The sequence below is a fragment of the Eptatretus burgeri genome, chromosome 1 (genome assembly GCF_056783735.1).
Source record: "Eptatretus burgeri isolate ZD-2024b chromosome 1, Ebu_testis_v1, whole genome shotgun sequence".
In the NCBI taxonomy this organism is placed as follows: domain Eukaryota; kingdom Metazoa; phylum Chordata; class Myxini; order Myxiniformes; family Myxinidae; genus Eptatretus; species Eptatretus burgeri.
Genome location: NC_140961.1, coordinates 82,133,216 through 82,153,384, shown reverse-complemented (window position 1 = coordinate 82,153,384; position 20,169 = coordinate 82,133,216). Strand labels below are relative to the sequence as shown.

The 20,169-nt window shown below is 39.8% G+C and overlaps 1 protein-coding gene across 1 annotated transcript in view; it reads left to right on the top strand.

The window, feature by feature from the left end:
* The window catches only part of LOC147034844 (extracellular calcium-sensing receptor-like), a 47,870-nt gene extending 27,701 nt beyond the window's left edge, over positions 1–20,169 (top strand). Inside the window, exons 4-5 of the mRNA XM_085890615.1 lie at positions 6,890–7,279; positions 19,564–20,169. Coding sequence (XP_085746741.1) covers positions 6,890–7,279; positions 19,564–20,063 — 890 coding nt within the window. The 3' untranslated portion in view covers positions 20,064–20,169. The remainder of the gene's footprint in view (positions 1–6,889; positions 7,280–19,563) is intronic.

Sequence of the window (20,169 nt, the reverse complement as noted above, 5' to 3'; positions counted from 1 at the left end):
TCTCAGATCCTGTATCTTGTCAGATAAGAGTTTTTGCAATAACTGGAGTTCTTATTCACTCTGCTGTGATTGTTCGTCAAGTTCCGACTTTCCTCCTGTTGATGTCTTTTCAAGTTTTGTCACTCTCTGGGCTTCACTCTTCAATGACTGCAGTTCCATATGCAGTGCTCTGTTCTCCTGGTGTAAGCTCTCTATCAGCAGATTTTTTTTCATCAGGTCCTTCTGTTATGCTGGGTTCTGGAATCAGCAAAGGCTGTGATTCTGATTCCGGTTCAAGTTTTGCCTCTTCTTCTTCTGGGTGTGTCTGTGTTTGTTAATCCATCGAACACTTTTTCAAATTGGGCAATTCTCTCTCCAGAATTTACATCAGCAAGCTCACTTCGAATTGTTTCCGAACTAGCCAGTAGATCGGTACTTGGCATGTCTACATCATTGTCACTCTCCATCACTACATGTCCTGCAAATGGTTCAAACATTGGCTCCACCAAATCTGCTCGAACCTCTTCAGCAACATCTCCATTGTAAAAGTGCTGCTAGTCCCACCCAACTTTGTGCGAGTCAGTCAGCCCTAACATGGTCTCAACAGGACCATCCACGTCACCTTTGAGCATTACAGAAACTTTTGGTTCTATCTTCTCTCCCTTTATGTGTAGTGTCACAAGTATTCAGCTGCTTCTGTAATGTCTCATCCATCCTTTTCCCACTCAAATGTGGCTCCCACAAGCCTTTATCAACAAACACCTGCTCTTGTTCTGTTACATGAGTTTCCAAATTTTTCACTAAACCTCTGCTCTGGTGTTTACAAAATTCCAATTCCTACTCCCGCCATTGCACCATGGCATCCAAACAGGTGCGATAGCACTCCAGGCCCTTATTTACTTCGTCAATTCTTTGATTTGTTAACCCAATTTCTTCTTTCAACACTTCTCCCATTCATATAGCCTGGGATTTTACCCTCTCCTATTTTCAATGCCATTTCTTCCAGTTTTAGCTCAAATTCAGTCTCCAATTTCATCTCCATTTCATTCCTTTGTTCATCAAGTTTGCTTTCCATTAGTTCATTTCTTTCCCCTATTCCATCAATTTGTGCTCCCAGTTCCTGTGTCACTCCCTTCTTAATTTTGTTCACTTGTTCACTCATTCCCTTCATGTCACTCTCCATTCCATTAATTTGTCCCTTCGATTCTTTCCCTTGTTCCTTCATTTGCTCCTTGATTCCCTCGCATACCAATGCACTCGCTTTGCCTGGGTCTGTACGTACAGCGGTTATCTGTGTGCTGATTCCCTTTGACCGAGTCCTTACCTCTACGAGACCAGCCTTCAGGCTTTGCTGCCCTGCCTTTATTCCCTTTTGACCCACCTTCAACTACCCCATCATTTGTTTCATCACTTCCCACATCTGATTAATCTCAAATGGCTTTGGGGGCGGCCGATCTGCTACTTTTGAGTGTGGATCCCTGAGGAATTGCTCTGTCCTCCGGAAGGGGAGTTTGGTAGTGGGGGCCCCCCACTCGGGACAGGGGGAAACTTTTACCCCATACTTATTAACCGGCTCCATACTCGGCTCGTTTCCTTCATTCCTTCTACCTTCTCTCCGAAATGCCATTTTTTGATTGTCCGCCATTTCCCACATGCGTTTAATCTCCCCTGAAAAAAAAAATTCCCTGAAATTTCCAAGAGTTCTTTTCTCCCAACACCAATCATTGTGATCAACAATTTCATGTCCCTTGTGAAATCTTGTTCGCAGTTTGAATCCTGCACTCCTGAGGGAGTCGGGGGGGGGGGGAGGAGGGGATTCATATACCACTCCTTGACAACAAATGTTACGGGTCTGGCCGGTTACGTTAATCCCTCATACCTAATTGTGGTGGATTGCAGTAAACACCAGCCAACCCAGATAGCCAAGCGGTTTTCCTTAGGATTTGGCTGCGTTGATCTTCAGAGATTATAATGCGTGCAGGAAGGGTGGAGCGCAGCACTAGCATAGCAACAGAGGCACATAGAAACACAGCACAAGGGGGTTTATACTCGAACCCAATGACAAATACACGGACACATCAACTCAAAATAAATGCGGGAATTTAATGACAACATAAATATTTACAAGGGTAATATTTAAAATGTAATAATAATCATGACATAAATTAAACCTAAAGTCGAGGGGCCTCTACACACTGACTTAAATACAAACAAGGGGGAAACGAAACAACACAAAAATCCTCCCTTTATTCTGGTACTTAGCTTGGTAAAAGATGGTCTTTATGGAACTTAGAATCGAGGCGCTTCATCCAGCTCATGTAGACGTGCCCACAACGGTGACAAGCCACTCTACCCCAGAGGGAAAAAAAAACATACGTCAAGCACTTCGTGAGTGGTATTCAACACCAAGGCTCAGAGACCACCGTGTGGCTTCTTTATTGATCGCGCTTGCCGATTCTCAGCACTCTGCAGAGTGGAGCTGTCCCCTTCAGTAACATACACGAGCCTTCGAGGTCCGTCTCTTACGACCAAACCAAGAGCCAATGGCCAGCTTCTTACTCCACCACGCAAACCAATTCAACTCGGCACAAACACGAGAATTGCTCTGTCTTCTTCATGCATTGAAGGAAAGCCATTTTGTCATGCCAAAAGGAGAGCAAAACGAGATCCTCCTTCTCCTAGCCCTGTTCCTTTCACGACTACAACTGCCAACTTTCTCACACCAAACTCGTGCGATCGCTCCTGATCTCTCTTCGACTTCACACCGAACAACCATCCACCTCCGGTGCATGTTTTTCTCACCCGAAACCCGGGAAGGTGGGGCTTCTGCCTGCTCAGCATGCCTGGCTTGCTTGTTGTCAGCATTGTTGGTATATAAACACAATTTCTTCCTGGCTGACTTGTAAATGCAAAAACATAGGAATTGGTCACATGGGGCAATTACATACTGGGGGAAATTGTCCTTAACCCCTATATAATTAACAAAACAATAACCACTGTGTGATGACACGTAACACGTCAGCTCACAGTCTCCCTATTTAATTACAATGAGATGTCTCCTGCACGCCCACGGACCAAACAACTCTATTCAATCATAACTTTCCTATGAAACTCCTCCATCTACCTTCACAACCGTAACAGTATGAATGATTTTGAATGGAGTGCTTGCTTGAGTGCTTAACCCTCTTTTCGAGCGCTCCACAAGAAATGTGATAACCGAACACACCCTTGGTGTTGGCTTAACAGTTAAGGTGGCTGGTTTAAGATCTTAGAGTCTTCTGTTTGAGTCCCTGTCACATTGTTAAATAACACCAGGTGGGTTGACTCAGCCTTTCATCCTTCCTATGTCAACAAAATGAGTACCAGTTTAATGGGAATAGGGAGCACTGCATCAGCAGCACAGCCACATGCGTGATCCAATCAGCAGCCACATTCTGGATATTAAATAATAATACTGTGTGGGGTCTTGTGTTCTATGAACTTTCGAGTTACCCTTGCCGGAGGAGAGAGTATTGCATTTTGGTCTCTTTTTTTTTGGCTGCTCTTAGAGCACCCTTATTCTGGACATTTCCATCTGTCTGTCTGTCCGCGAAACTTTGGTCAAGCCTAGGGGCTAAACCACTCAACCAGTTCCAATGAAATTTGGTAGGTAGGACCAATATTTCTGGGAATCATGTGCTTTCGAATATGGGACCCGGGCCCAAGCAACGGCATATCAACGGCCCTTTAAAGTGGTCAAAAAATCGCAAAAAGTAAAAGAAATAATAAATCGAAAAATCGAAGATTAGAGTTCTGTGAGCAATCTACCTAGCTCCCTTCATGCCAATTGGCAGCCCTAACAAGAAATATTTGTAGGAGGAGATAGGTTTTGGGCGAGTACATGTCGAACATTTCAGAAACGGTTAATTGCGAATATCTCTAAGAGAAGGAGTCGGATTTTGATGAAACTTCGGTGAAATGTGAACAACGTGGCTAGCATGTACACAAAAATGAATGGTTGCTATGCACACCTCCGTTGCTTAGTAACAGCTAAAATACTTTATCGTACATCGTACACTTATTGTGGACTGTACAAAAAACATCAATACCTCCGAAACTGGACCTCCGAGGGACGTGTTTTTTTGTGCCCAAGGAGAATCTCTTACAGTATCGTATAAAAAATAAAATCTTTAGCGAATAGATAAATGGAATTACCACGGCTGCCATTTGTTAGAGTCTCTTTGGAAACATGCCTGAAATTTCACAAGGCGGGTTTCTGGGCGCAAACCAAGAGGGCTGTGATAATCATATTTATTTTGCTAAATTGATTGACAGCATGTACATGAATATCGGCTAGTCGCGTCGGCCAAGAGCTTGTTTTCCATCGAGAGCGAGCAGCCATGTCGCATACCGGCTTGTTTATATATTTGTCTCTATGTTTGTTTGTTTGTTTGTTTATTTCTCCGCACAGAACGAAAGTGTTTTTGATCTTCGTGGAGGATGTCTAAGTCTTACTCACGTTGTTGTTCTTCATCTTCTCTTTGTGGACTTTTTTGTTTCACAGCCTGCAGTTATCATCAAAACTTCCTGAAACTTGGCACATATATGTAAAAATACCCTGCACAGACAGTAACCATCTCCGATTTTGTAAATTCTTCTTAGAAAAAAAGTTGGCGTCATAATATTGCTGCTAATGGAAATCGCCTATACGAATTGAATTCATTTTAATACCATTCTGAATTCAGTTGAATTATCTTTGAAACTTGGCAAGCTGTTTGAATTTTGTTTGCGGGAATCAAGCCGGGCATTAGCACAGATAATTTATCGTAAATCTGATACATCACAATGACGTCATATTCGTTTTATGACGTCATCATTAAGAGGACGAGGATCTTAGCTCATTTGAGCTTGTTGTAATAAAACGTTCAAAAATCTTCTTCTCTGAAATGGCTGAACAGATTGAGACAGAACTTTACACATATGACCGCCTATCCATTAGGAAAAAAATGTTCTTCACACATATGATGTCATGGATGGTTTGGGTGTCACATTGAATTGAGCAGGTCTTTGAAAAAATTATTTCTCTTGATCCACATGACACTTCACAATTATGATCAAGTAGTGATGGGGCATACAATTTTTAAATTTCAACCTGATCTTCTTTCCTTGAAAAATTCTTGAGATATTGTGCTTTACATCAGTTTTGGTCTGGTCTGGCAGCCAGAATTATTATTAAATTTTTTTCTGTGGTCAAATTTATCCCTAGATTACCCACAAAAATTTTTATAGATCTGATGTAGCATTCTACGTATGCAATTTCGACATCATAATAAAGGGACCTATGATATCATAAATATGTTTCTCCATGTGAAGTATAATTCAGTTAAAGCCATCCAGAACTTTTTGAGATATTGTGCTATACATTGGTTTTGGCCCCATCACTTGATGGTGAAGAATCGCATTAAAAAACATTATCGGATCCTGACTCGGATTCAGATCTTCACCAAAATTGAATCAATTCTTCCTTGTCACACCCCCAACCTGTGTACTAAGTTTCAGCTGAATCTGTCAACAAATTCTTGAGATATTGTGCTATACTGTGCATCAGTTTTCGTCTGGTCTGGCAGCCTGAATTATTATTAATTTTTGGTGTTGGTTATTTTTTTATTATTATTTTGAATGAGGCTCACTTGCCTGGAGATGGGTTTCAGGGTGGAGGAGTAGCAAGTGAAACCCGAATCCTATCCAAGCTCCTCCTCATGACTTCATTTTTGCTTTTGCTTGTTAGGGTTCCTTCTAATTACTCCATTACAGTCCTGTACCTATTTGGTCTTCCATTTGATTTGAATTGAATTCATTTTAATACCATTCTGAATTCAGTTGAATAACAATAAGCATCATGGGTGAGGGAGAAGTATCAAATAAAAGCAGGGTTGCATCAAAGCGGGAAGTCTTGGTACCCGATCAGCACTGCCAGCAATTATAAAGTGGCAGTTCTAATTATGTCTATTATTAATTACATAACAACAGTATACAAACACCACACAAAATACACCACACAAAACAAGTCCTGGTGAGTGTCTGCAATCTCTGCTTGCTCTTTTCCTTGTTTCCAATGTTTTAAACAGTGAAATTGTTAAAGACTAAATGACAATCATAGTTATATTTCAATATAACTTAATTCGATGACAAAAGGGACAAACGTATTCATCATATTTTTCAAACAGGATCGAAATCCACGACTGTGAAAGGATTCGCATTGAAAGGTGTTGAATCATGAGATTAAATCCAATTTGATAGTGGCTCATCAGACTAATCATTCATCTATCAAATGAACAAACTCCAAGACCAGAACATCAATGGTGGTGATGTAGTTTCTTAGTAGAAAATGCAATGGATGGTTTACCATTTACCTTCCCAGCATTATTCAGTGTAATAATTTCGAATGTATTCTGAGAACTATCACAAAATGACCATTTATTTCTAAAGGTATGGTGTGGATCATTAACACCCACCATCGATGTAGTTATACACTAGACAATTGACTTCTCATAAGTAATGCCAAAGTCTGACAATTGGAGAAGAGCAACTAAAATCATCAGAAATTATAGGCTACCATTGTAAGGAAGCTAAAGACTTGCTACATTTTAGGTTCGAGTGAGGATGAAGGGTAATAAATGTGTTGGGTTTTAGTGTTTGGGTCAGGCTTTTTCATCAAGTTGATTTGATTTTGAACCCTTGGAGATGGGGTTGACAAGCAATCAAGGTTTAAACCACAAACTTGCACTTTTTAGGTAAAATATCAAGTTCAGACAATGTGCATTGTCGCACGAAAGATGTTCTTTGCAGAAACGACCTGATAAATTTGGGAAAATTTAATGAAAAAAATAAAACATTGCATTCATTACATGATGATGAACTGTTCTTGCAGATTCTGAAGATTGTTACAAATGTCCACAAAATATGTGGTCAAATGAGCAAAACAATGGCTGTGTGCGCATTAACAGGGAATTCCTCTCTTTCTTTGATCCTGTGGCGATTGCTTTGATTGCCTTTGCTATGCTGGGTGTTGTAATAACAGTAATTATATTATTGGTGTTCATAATGTACCGTGACCTTTCTGTTGTGAGAATGTCAAACCCTTCTCTCATGGCTTTATTGTTACTGGCTTTATCAGGATGTTTGGGGAGCAGCGTTTTGTTTATTGGAGAACCAACAACAATGGTATGCCAATTAAGGGAACCAATTGTTGTCTCTTGGCTTACAATTTCCACTGTATGTCTGCTGTCTCGGATTGTGCAGATAATAATTGAAAATCAAGGTGAGAAATATTTTTTATTGTCCTTTTTGCTGGTTTCATTTGAGATCACAGCACAGCACAGGTTCAAGTTCAACAACACTGTGTTGATTTGTTTATTATCTGTTAATATCCTTGTAGTTCATTTAAAATTACAATAATGTCTTTGAATGTCCTTGTAGTCAGGTTCCTTGTGTAATTTCGTTGGAATTTTTTGGAGAATAGCAAACCTATAGATTTTTGAGAAGTTTAAAATCTATTTAAATAAAAAAATGATGTTTCACATTTTTTTCAACTTTTGAAAGGTCGTTTTGGGGTGAAAAACGCTTTTTTGAATTCCAATTTAAAAAAAAAAATCTTTAGCAATACAAAATAACCAACTGATGATGGATTACTGTTAAATGGATTTTATAGGATAATAAAATGTTGCATTTTGACTGTCAGTTGCCATGGAAACAGCATTTTTGAGTGGAACTCAGCAAGATATTTTTGCCATGGACAGAATCAAGTACAAGCGGCTCTGGCCAAAGTACATATCTGACATGTATGCGCTTAAGACCAACCATCCAGAGACCTGGATGGAGCTCGAAGCAGGCAATATTTCGCTCACCAAGAATACTATCCCATTTGTATCGATCAGAGCAGACCACGCTGTTGAACATCTGAACAGGTTGCTGAAGGTTCACTCTGGTCTGATTGGCATATCAAATAATGCAAATGCCAGACCGATTCTTCTTGGCTGCACCTGAACTGTCACGCCTGTCTTGCGAGTTTTAGGGACAGTTTGGTCTTAAGGAAAGTGAGATGACTGAGCACCATGGCCTGTCTCCAAGTGTCGTCAAGCGTGAACACAATGCAATTGACCGAATCAAGGCTGTCATACTTAGTCATGAAAACCATTTGAAGTTGAGGGTAATCAGCTCTTCAATGTGGTCACCCACGCTTATGTGCCAGAAGAATTTGTACCACAGATACTGAACATCGATAAAATGGGACAGAATCTCTCTGAAGATTTTGTTGCGAAATGGAGCAATGGTGATGTCAGCCTATGGGCGCTGATGAAGAAGAAGAAGAAGAAGAAGAAGAAGAAGAAGAAGAAGAAGAAGAAGAAGAAGAAGAAGAAGAACAGAATGTACATATCTGGCAATACAACACTAGCAATCAAGATCAGGGACAAGACAGTAGATCTAAAAGAAACCAAGGATTTGTATGGTGGACTGATGGTACTTTACAGATCCAGCAAGGACGTCGACCAGAAGGATGCAATTGGCAACTTTGAATTCACTGTGACACCGAGGGCCCTGTTTGCACCAAACGGTAGCTTACTGTCGTGCACCGACAAGTCAAAGCTAATCCACAACTTGGAGAAGTTTGCCAACAAGGAACCGTCTTTTCCAGAAGATGAGCTTGATGCCACACACATAGAACCAGCACCCGCTGATGCTGTAATTGATGGCAGTACGAGCACGAAGGTCGCAGTCGTGGATGGAATGGTAGTTGTCCAGAAAATTACCAAGAAACCAGCAATGGTCGTGACAGTGAAGGACCTCAGTGAATGTTTCAATGATAAGGTGATGAGTCTGACTAGAGGCTTCGACCATCTAATTCTTGTTTTTGATACATACAAGCAAGATTCCCTCAAGAGCACAACCAGAGACAAACGACGTCAAGGAAAGGCACCAGTCCAATATCAGGTCAAGGATGATACCAGTATCAAACACATCACGATGAGTCGATTTCTGTCCCCTTGATCAAACCAAGGCTGATCTGACAGAGTACTTGGCAGAGAAAACTCTAGAATGCAACCACGATTCAACAAAGGTTGTAGTCGTTTCGGCATCTGTGCGGACGTCGAGCAACAGGGGTCTCCAATTTGAGGTGAATAACCATGAGGAGGCCAATACGTTGATGATCCAGCAAGCAATAACTGCATCACAGCAACACACGGGAGATATTGAGCTGACGATATTCTCACCTGATACGGATGTTCTGGTTCTTGCCATAGCAAATTATCACCTCCTGCCAAGACACACATCTATCTCAATGGCATCTAGCATTGTCAAAATCAAGCCAATCTGGAAGGCCCGAGATGAGGAGAGAGCCCAGGCATTGCCAGCCTTCCACGCATTCACAGGTGCCGAAAATAATGGGTGGTTCGCTCGACATGGTAAGGCAAAGTGGTTCCAGTGCTACTTGAAGGCCGATGACGACATGGTAGATGCCTTTGCTATGCTCTGTAAGGTTGCTGAACTGTCAGGGGACCTATACACAACTTTAGCAAGATTTGTCTGTTGAGGTTATTGTCCAAGTGGTGTCAATATTTCCAGCATCCCTGAACTTCGGTGGCATCTCTTCTGTAAGAACTTGGTTGAGAATGACAAGTTACCACTAACTGTCGGTGCTCTGAGGCAGCATATCATGCGGCTACATATCCAGGCATACGTTTGTGGTCAAGCAGCAATTTCTCAGCAAACATTTCTTGATCCATTAAAAAATGGCTTCCACAAGGACACGAGTGGTCAACTCAAACCGACAACAACAGAAATTCTCCCTGCACCAAAGGCAATTATCGAAATGATAAGGTGCCAGTGAAAGACAAAATGTTCATCACAAAGATGTTCCTGCAAGGCCAAGAACTTAATATGCACTGATCTTTTCATGTGCAGCACTTCGTGTGAGAATGACGAGGACTAAAATATTGAACGGCATGACCACGATAGTAATGATGACGATGGCAATGATGAGTGACATTAGAGACAGTGATGCCAATTGGCTACAAACTCATATTTGACATGAAGTACATTTCACTGATCACCATATTCATGCGTTACTTGTTTCAAGATTTGAAAGCAATTCATTAAATAAACGGTAATTTGACAAAATGATAGCCGTTTCCATTGCAACCATTGCTCAAAATACATATATATATATATATATATATATATATATATATATATATATATATGTATTCTATATATATTAAGAGCTGTCCTCGAGTTAACAATTATGCATCAACAGTTGCTTGCTTGCGATCAATTTTGAATTTTCAGAGCTCAAATTTTAAAAAAAACGGGTTTTTACCCCAAAACGACCTATGTGATCACATTATATGCATTTAAAAACTGTGAAACATTGATTTTCTGTTTTGGTATTGTTTAAGCTTTCCAAAAATGTTGGGGTTATCTACTCTCCAAAAAATTCCAACGAACGTCAAATTATGGACACAAGGAACCTAACTATTGACTGGCATTGAAGATTTGTACAACCTCTTCCCTGAGTCTTCGATCACTGCAGGAAGAAACAAAATTCTGACACATTCATGACTTTTTTTTTCTTTCTTAAACATTTTTCAAGCAGTGATGATACCATCTTAATAATTGAATGCTTTATTTATTTGTTTTGGTTGAACGTTTATGATGGAATGATTCAAAAATAATTGTGGAATGATTTTAAAAAAGCGTATTAATGGAGGACCCACTGATATTTTACTGTAAGAGAAACCAAGAAAAGGAAAAGGCTGTTTTGCTCAATGTCTTGTTCCTTTCACCTCTTGATACCCACCACGTATCGATATAGTGGCCAACAGCAGCAACTTGCACTTATATACACACACGCAAATACATGGGTGTATACTTTGAGACCTGGTAGGTCTCCGTTCCATCCCCTGAAACCCAGCCACATGTGGATATAGCAGCAAACGATACGCACATTATTATATTTCGTATGCAGCCTATATGGCACCTTTTGCATCATTGCTGGGAGCACAGCTGTGCTGTTGATGCAGTGCCCCCTCTCTACACTAAGCTGGTACTTATTTTGCCAACTTCAGAAGGTTGACAGGCTGAATCAACCTCCCTGGTTTTATTTTATTTATCAGCTCAAACTCGAGACCCTCAGAACTTAGGCAAATCACCTTAACCATAAAGTCAACATCAGGCTTTCGTGACACACATTGCCTCAACAGATGTGATTTTCCAAACAACAACTACAACTGCATCTATGATAATAAATGCGAGTGTGTGTCAGTCAGTCAGTCAATGTGTGCATGTGTGTGTGTCTCCTCCATAACTCCAAAACCATGAAACCTAGCACCCTAAAACTTTAAATGCGGCCTAAGGGAACTCCACAGGAGTGCATGAGTGAAAATTGGCTGTTTGGTTTGAATAAAACACCTTTTGAAGATAATTAACGGCCTTTTAAAATTATATCCTTTATCAGGTGCACCCTGGGCCACCTTACTCTCAATGGGGTCTTAAGGCACTCCTCAGTTACACCTTGCTGGGAACTTAATTTGCAATTTTGTTTGATGGTTTATTAACATTCGACGCGTGAGTTGGAGTAGCCCGCAGTTGTTAATTAATGATAAAGCACTCAATTTTTTTTTATTATTTTCCTCACTGATATGATCGAATGCCTGATCCTCATACCTATGAATTGCTGTATACATCACTTTTTTAAATGCTACATTTTTCCACTTTGGAGCTTGGAGTGATTTCACATGATGATTTCACATGATAGTGAAATATGATGTGATTTTTCTCCGATCTACTCTCACGGACTAATTAAAGTGCATAACAGAAATATATTTTGAGTTTCGTGGATTGGATAATGTGGACTAAATAACTCGAAATGTGGAGTGAAATCCGAAAATGTCAAGAAATCAGCGATGTTTAATTTTTTGCCGGTATGTGCCATGACCCATCAACTTGATATTGCATGCCAAGCCAGCCGATCCATATCAACTATTTCATTGGAGTGCTTTCCTGAGTGCTTAAGCCACTTACCAAACACCTCACAGTCGATAACGGTACAGTTTGTGTCCCGATCGGGATGTACAGTCAAAAGTTACGACAAGGGAGAGGCACGTATACAGCGCACATGGACGTGGTACATATGGGTAGACTTGGATCTGTAGGGACTCTTTGTTGGAGTGTAGGCATGTGCCATACCTGTTGCAGGTGCTGTGGTGGCAAAATTTGATCTCGTATCTGATGAAGGCTTTATCAAGTTTTCCTTTGTCCTCACGACTGTTTCTAAAGCATTTGGTTGTCGGGTGTGCTATATAAAGGTCATATGTTTCTCTTTGCAAGTTTCAAAGCAAAACACATTTGATCACACCTGATTTCTGAGCCGTTTGCCAAATTGCCATTTTTTTCTCAATTACTGGGGCAAGATTTTTTTTCCACCTGTCACACACAGCTGTTTATAAAGATAAATGTTTTGCACATCTCCTTGAAATGTCTACATAAATGAAACGTATTTTTCCGTGAAAGCTACTCGAGGTTTTTGGGTTATATACAGTATGTACTGTTGTCGGTAATCACACTGACTCCAATCTGCCAATTCCCCCCAAAATTACCCATATCGGCCAAGTGTGTGTGTGTGTGTGTGTGTGTGTGTGTGTGTGTGTGTGTGTGTGTGTGTGTGTGTGTGTGTGTAGCTCCCTTTAATCAACAAATGTGACGTCACTTCCTCTTTGACATAAAAATAAATACAAAAGGGCTTTTAGATTTATGGACTAGCTAATACAACCTGCTGCTTCGTTGACAGGGGGTATTAAGGAGGGGTGCTGAGAGTGGAGGTAGAGAGAGAGAGAGAGAGAGAGAGAGCGAGAGGAGACAAAAGAGAGAGAGAAAGAGAGAGAGGAGACAAAAGAGAGAGAGAAAGAGAGAGAGAAAGAGAGAGAGAGAAAGAGAGAGAGAGAAAGAGAAAGAGAGAGAGAGAAAGAGATAGAGAGAAAGAGAGAGAGAAAGAGATAGAGAGAAAGAGAGAGAGATAGAGAGAAAGAGAGAGAGAGAGAAAGAGAGAGAGAAAGAGAGAGAGAGAGAGAAAGAGAGAGAGAAAGAGAGAGAGAAAGAGAAAGAGAAAGAGAGAGAGAAAGAGAAAGAGAAAGAGAGAGAGAAAGAGAGAGAGAAAGAGACAAACAGAGAAAGAGAGAAAGAGAGATATATATATATATATATATATATATATATATATTTATATCTATATGTATATATATATTTATATGTATATATACATATATATATATATATATATATATATGTATATATATATATATATATATATATATATATATATATATATATATGAAAAAAAAAAGAAGCGAAAAGGTGAGGGATGGAGGTGGGGTTAGTAAAGAGAATGATATGTGATGCTGATTGACTGAACACACACACACAAAAACAAACTCATATCAGAACAGCTACACACACAACACAACAGAGTTTGCAAAGTAACCTGCTGGCACATATGCAGAAACGTTGATGTCCCAATTCCAGAAAATTTGTGGGAAAATGCACCAAAAGTAATCACTCAAAACATGGAAGTACCTACCGCTCATGTATGACCTAATGATCCCAACAAGCGAGAACATCGAAAACAAAGCGTTGTAACCACTTATCCTACTGAGATACAAAAAATGAGAAGGCATTGCTGAATGAGGTACCAGGTACAACTGAATACCAGTGATTTTGGACAAAACGATGCATAAATCAAGAAAATGACCAAGCACAAAGACTTCACGAATGATGTGAGAAATCCTGGAAGCTGAAGAATGCCAAAGTTGTACCAGTGATAGCTGGACCTACAGGATTGATGACAAAGAACCTCACAGAGATATTAAACACAGGGGCAATACCACTGGGTGCTCACCTGGTAGTGGCTGGATAAGATAACCAGGCAACCACTGGTAGGCAAGGATGACCCACAAAATATATAATGTAGAAGGAATTAAATACCTCTGGATGTTTTTTTTAATGCCATGAACAAACCATGGTACATCATGGGTGATAAAGGTTGTGGTCAAGTTTCATCGAAATTGTGTGTGTGGTTTCAGAAAAGAAAACAAATATAGATTTTGTGGGGCAACCCGCCACCTGTATAACCCCTAAGACCGCAATGTTTTTTAATGTTATGAACAAACTTTGGGACATCACGGTTGGTGAAGATGGTGGTCAAGATTAATCAGAACTGTGTGTGTAGTTTCTAAGAAGAAAGCAAATGCATATTTTCGGGGACAACCCCCCTCTCCCCATAGATCCTCCTAGACCCCAATTTTTTTAAATGTCTTGAACAAGCTTTTGTGCATCACTGATGGTGAATATGGTGGTCAAGTTTCATCGGAATCGTACGTGTAGTTTTGGAGAAGAAAGAAAATACATATTTTTGGGGGGCAACCCCATTAAATCCCCTTAGAGCCAGATTTTCTAATGTCATGAGCAAACATTGGTAGGTCATGGGTGATGAAGGTTGTCGTGAAGTTTCATTAGAATTGTGTGTGTCATTTGAGAAAAAAGCAAATACATCTTTTGGGAGGTAATTCACTTCCCCCACCCAAACTCCCTCTGTAGACCCCCATCAGACCTCCTGTTTTTGTCGATACCATTACGAGTGATGAAGGTTGAGGTCAAATTTCATTGAAATCATATGTGTAGTTTCTGAGAAGAAGTTGCACTTCTTGGTGGACGGACTGACGGAAGACGCACCATCCCATAAGCACCGGGAACCACTTTACGGGTGTGTGAAAAACCATCCCTGGGAATATTATTACAAAAACAACTACAGTTGAAAACCATCCAGGGATCAGTGACAATCCTGAAGAGAGCCCACAGCACAAAACTTTGAGAACAGAAAACTTTACAGCTTGGTCCATGTATCGTGACCCCTCACCAAAATGAAGGTGGATGCTTTGAACTTGCTCTGGAAGGACTCCATTTCACATTCTGAAGCCCGCATATGTAGATACTAATCAACGACACACACACACACACACACACACACACACACACACACACACACACACACACACACACACACACACACACACACACACACACACACACACACACTTGGCCGATATCAGCAATTTTTCGGGAATTGGCAGGTTGGAATCATTGTGATTACCGACTACATTATGTAATGCATACAACCCAGAAACCTTGAGTAGTTTTCACCAAAAATCATTGTGCCATTTATATAGATGTTTCACTGAGATGTTCACAAATATTATCTATCTTCTATATATTCCTAAAACTCTCATCTTGTATCTATGTATGTTTGTATTTTCCCGAAATACAGCCAAAACGGCACATGATAGTGCAAAAATGTTCAGCCCACCTTACTCACCATTCTCCTGCGGTGTGCAGTATCAAGTTTCGTTCAAATCGAGCAATGAAAAAATTATTTAGAAATAAATTCCCGATTCAGTCAAGTACTCTTTGGGAGAATTTGATCAATGCAAACAACCTCAACGGTATAGTTCGCTGGAGCTATCTTCTTCTTTTTTTTTCTTGAAATCATTTATTCAAAAATCTCAAACATTGTGTATAGACAAAGAACGATTTATTTTTAAGCATAAAATAAACATCTCCATTTTGATCTAATACTTTTGTGTTCATTCATGAATAACATTGTTTTTACAAGATTACGCACAATAATTTCTTTGACTTTCTTTTCTCCGTTTCTTTTTTCACATTGACACACAGTATAAAGCTTCGTTCAAATCAGACAATGAAGAAAATTATTAAAAAATCAATTCCCGATTCAGTCAAGTACTCGGGAATATTTGATCAATGCAAACAACCTCAGCAGTATAGTTCGCTGGAGCAATCTTTATTTTTTAATATTATTATTTTTTTTAATGATTTTTTTTTATCATCTGCTGTCACAACTGGGAACCCAATGGGTTCATGGGTCGTCTATTATATTACTAAAACTCTCATCTTGTATGTATGTATGTTTGTATGTATTTTCCTGAAATACAGTCAAAACGGTACACGATAGCACAAACATTTTAGTGTCACATTACTCAGCATTCTCCTGCGGTATGCATTTTCATGCTTCGTTCAAATCAGGCAACGAAAAAATTATTTAAAAATTAATTCCTGATTCAGTTCATGACTCTTCAGGCGTATTTGATCAATGCAACCAACCTCAGCAGTATAGTTCGCTGAAGCTATCTTTTTTTTTTTCTTGAAATGATTTATTTTAAAATCTCAAACATTTAGTATAGACAAAGAATAATTTATTTTTAAGCATAAAATAAACATCTCCATTTTGACCTAATACTTCCGTGTTTATTAAGAAATAAAATTGTGTTTAGAAGTTTACGCACAATAATTTCTTCGACTTTCTTTTCACCATTTTTTTTTCACATTGATGCCCAATATAAAGTTTCGTTCAAATCGGGCAACAATAAAAATTATTTAAAAAATCAATTCCCGATTCAGTCAAGTACTCTTCGCGAGTATTTGATCAATGCAAACAACCTCAGTCGTATAGTTCTCTGGAGATATCTTTTTTTTTCTTGAAATGATTTTTTTCCATCAACCGCTGTCACAACGGGAACCCAATGGGTTCACGGGTCATCTAGTTCTTTATAAACAGCTGCATGCGATGGGTGGAAAAAATATTGGCTCAGTAATTTGGAAAATACGATAACAGAAAACGGCTCAGAAATCACGCGTTATCAAATATATTTTGCTTTGAAACTCACAAAGACAAACATTTTACCTTTGCAAAGCAAATCCGATAACTAAATATTTTAGAAACATGCATGAAGACAAAGGAAAACCTGTTGGAACCTCCATAAGTTACGAGATGAATCTTTGCCACAACTGTGCCCGTAACAGGCATGGCATGTCCACACACCGGCGGAGAGTCTGTACAGATCCAAGTCTACCCATATGTACCAAGTCCATGTGTGCTGTATACGTACCTTTACCTTGTAGTTACTGTTGACTGCACATCCCAAACAAGGCACAAACTGTGCTGTGCAGTTCCGTAAGTGGCTTCAGTACTCAAGCACTCCAACAGACCACCTGGCTTGGCAAGCGATCACCAATTGCTGTCGAGCCAACGATACACTCGGAAACGCCAATGCAATATCCAAACTGAACAAATCAACACTTTTTTTTCAGTCGGAACTGCTGATATTTTCGAATCTTGAGCTTACATATATTTATCGTTCAGAAATCATTGTGGCCTTTCCAAATCAACGCATGGTTGAGCAGGCCAAAAAAACATGGCGGCTTCTGACCCCACCGAGGTTACCCATGAAATGCCTGAATACCCCAGACTGTGAGGTGGCCGAAGATTGCCTGATGAAGGATATCATAAAATAAGGCCGTTAATTATCTTAAAAAGGGGTGTTTTAATTAACCCAAACACCAAACTTTCACCATTGCACTTCCTTGGAGTTTTCTTTGTATGTATGCAAAGTTTCAGGCTGATAGGTTTTATGGTTTTGGAGTTATGGAGGAGAAACACTGACACACACACACACACACACACACACACACACACACACACACACACACACACACACACACACACACACACACATTGCCTTTTATTAGTATAGAAAGAAGATTATCGTTTAGGAAGGTAGATGAAAGCAGAAATACTTGCCTTGGGAAAATTAATAATGAGTGAGTGAATCAAAACATGGTAACTGGTGTAATTGTCAAAGGGCAGAGGGAACAAAAGGAAGGAGCAACATCAGACAATATGTGACAGTGGACATTGAGGCCACCAACCTGTCTGTGAAAACAGCCGGAGATAGCTTATAGTCTGGTCAGGAATTTAACACATGTTAAAGAGTTTGTTAAATGCGCGATTTGATTTCATAGATGTACATTCAGAGGTGTGCATATTCCACAGGCATGAATAACTAAAACTTCAACCCCCCTGGTAAGAACTTTATTGGGTAAACTTGCATTGCAAGATTGTATATTATTTAAACACTGACTTTAAATATAATATTATAATTATGTAATAAAAAAATCTCAAAATGCGCCTCCCAAATACTCAAATTGCCATTTTTTTTCAAATTGACTGGGAAGATGTTTGAAAAATCCTTTCTAATCCAGTCCTTATATTAATTGAAAATGCTTTTCCCAGAGATATCCTCAAATGTTATATATTTTGCTTCAAATAGACAGCTTTTGATGCAGATGAGCTGGTGATTTGCAGGCGACGGTGCTTTCACTGTGTCACAGAGGTGGCCGGCCCAAGTTAACCCCCTGACCCAAATTTATTGGAACCAAACTGTTAACACTGACCAACCTCATGGGACAGCCGAGTGGTTTCTTATTACTCGGAGGCAGACACATTGATCGACATAAGTCTCAACACATGCTCAATTGGTATGGTGGAGGGCAATGGTGAATGGCAAAGGAGTACTCGGACTGGAGGACGGAAGGAGGAATATGGAGAAGGTTACAGAGGGGGATTTATCCATGAACCCACGAAAATTACACAAATACAATTTCTTCAAAAAGAATACATTTAATGAACATTCACAAATATTTACAAGACGATGAGGTAAAAGGGAATAATAATACTAAATAAAAAATAAATAACTCCTATGATCGAGGCCTCACACATGGACACAAATACAGACAAAGGGTGACAAAATGAAAAGAAACAACACCCTTTTTGTAAGTGCACTGGTACTCAGCTTGGGTCAGAGCTGATCCATGTTGAACCCGGAATGGAGGCCCTGCACCAGCACGTGCATATGCAGGCAAAATGTCACAGTCACTCATAGCTGGGCACATGCACACAAAATGGCACTTCTCTAGTAGCTTCTCCACATGAAGGCTCCAAATGTCCCAGCCTTTCTCCTCTCAAAGGCGCCACCTGCCTCATGCGGTCCTCAAACCAACCTCGTTTGCGTGTTCTGCCGAACCAGATGGGAGCCTTCCACAATCCCCCTGTGCCATGCACCAGCCTCTCCTGTGCCTTCACCCATGCAATGCACCTTCAATCACTCCCCTCTCCTCTGGTGCTCTATCACCTCAGCCTCCAGGGCGTGGCCTCCACGGTCCCAAACCTGGGAAGGCGGGGCTTCCTTTTTGTTGTTGTTTCAGGGATGTGTTTCCCAGGTTTACTGCCTGGTTTGCAAGATCAAAAATCATAGTGAAAAAATCACAGAGGGCAATCATGTACTGGGGGACTTATTTTTCACTCCCAAGGCTAATTAACACTGCAACACCCCTCGTATGATGGCACCTAACACTTAAGCTCACAGATTCCCTAACTTAGTTACATTGAGATGCTTCTACTTGTCCATGCTTCTACTTCTATGGACCAAGCAACTCTACACAATGCTAGACCTCCTTATTAAATCATTCCATCTACTACCAAAGCCATAGCAACTGTATCCAGATAATCAAGTAACTACCTTGTGTTGTGGTTTTACAATGAAAGGGGTACATTGTTGGAGCAGGTGTCCACGCATCTAAGGCTTTTCATTCTAAATTGTTCATCAATAATATATTGTTTTTTTGTACTTTTTGTTGCAGTTATTACATTACACAAATCCATCCCTCTGTCATTCCTAAAACCAAAAGCAATGGTGGTGCTTCTTGCATTTCCCCAGATTGCTTTCTGCATTGCATGGTCAGTAATTTGGAAATCTCATCCCACACATGATTCAGAAGTTCGTTTTGGTACAATTGTGGTTGAGTGTTCTGGAGAATATGCCACTTGGTCTTCTTGTGCTTTGGCTTATCTTGCACTGATTGTAACTTTGTGCTTTTACCTTACTCTCAAGGCAAACAAGCTGAATTTGCCTTTCAATGAAACAAGATTGATTGGATATGGCATGATTTTTGCCTTATTGGTTTTCTTGGCCTCTGTACCAGCCTACATTAGTACAAAAGGGAAATTTGCTGAGGCGATAAAGATATTTGCTGTGATTGCAATAGTTTATGGGTTTGAAGGATGCACATTTGCTTCCAAGTCTTATTGTTTTTTCTTCAAAAGACAGATGTTTATGAAAGTTTTTTCTGAAAATAGATAATGACAATATTTAGTCGAAAAGTGTTTTAATTTGTTGTCTCTTCACCTATAAATGTGACAGACATACAGGATATGATTGTTTTCAAAAATGGCAAATAAATGTTAAT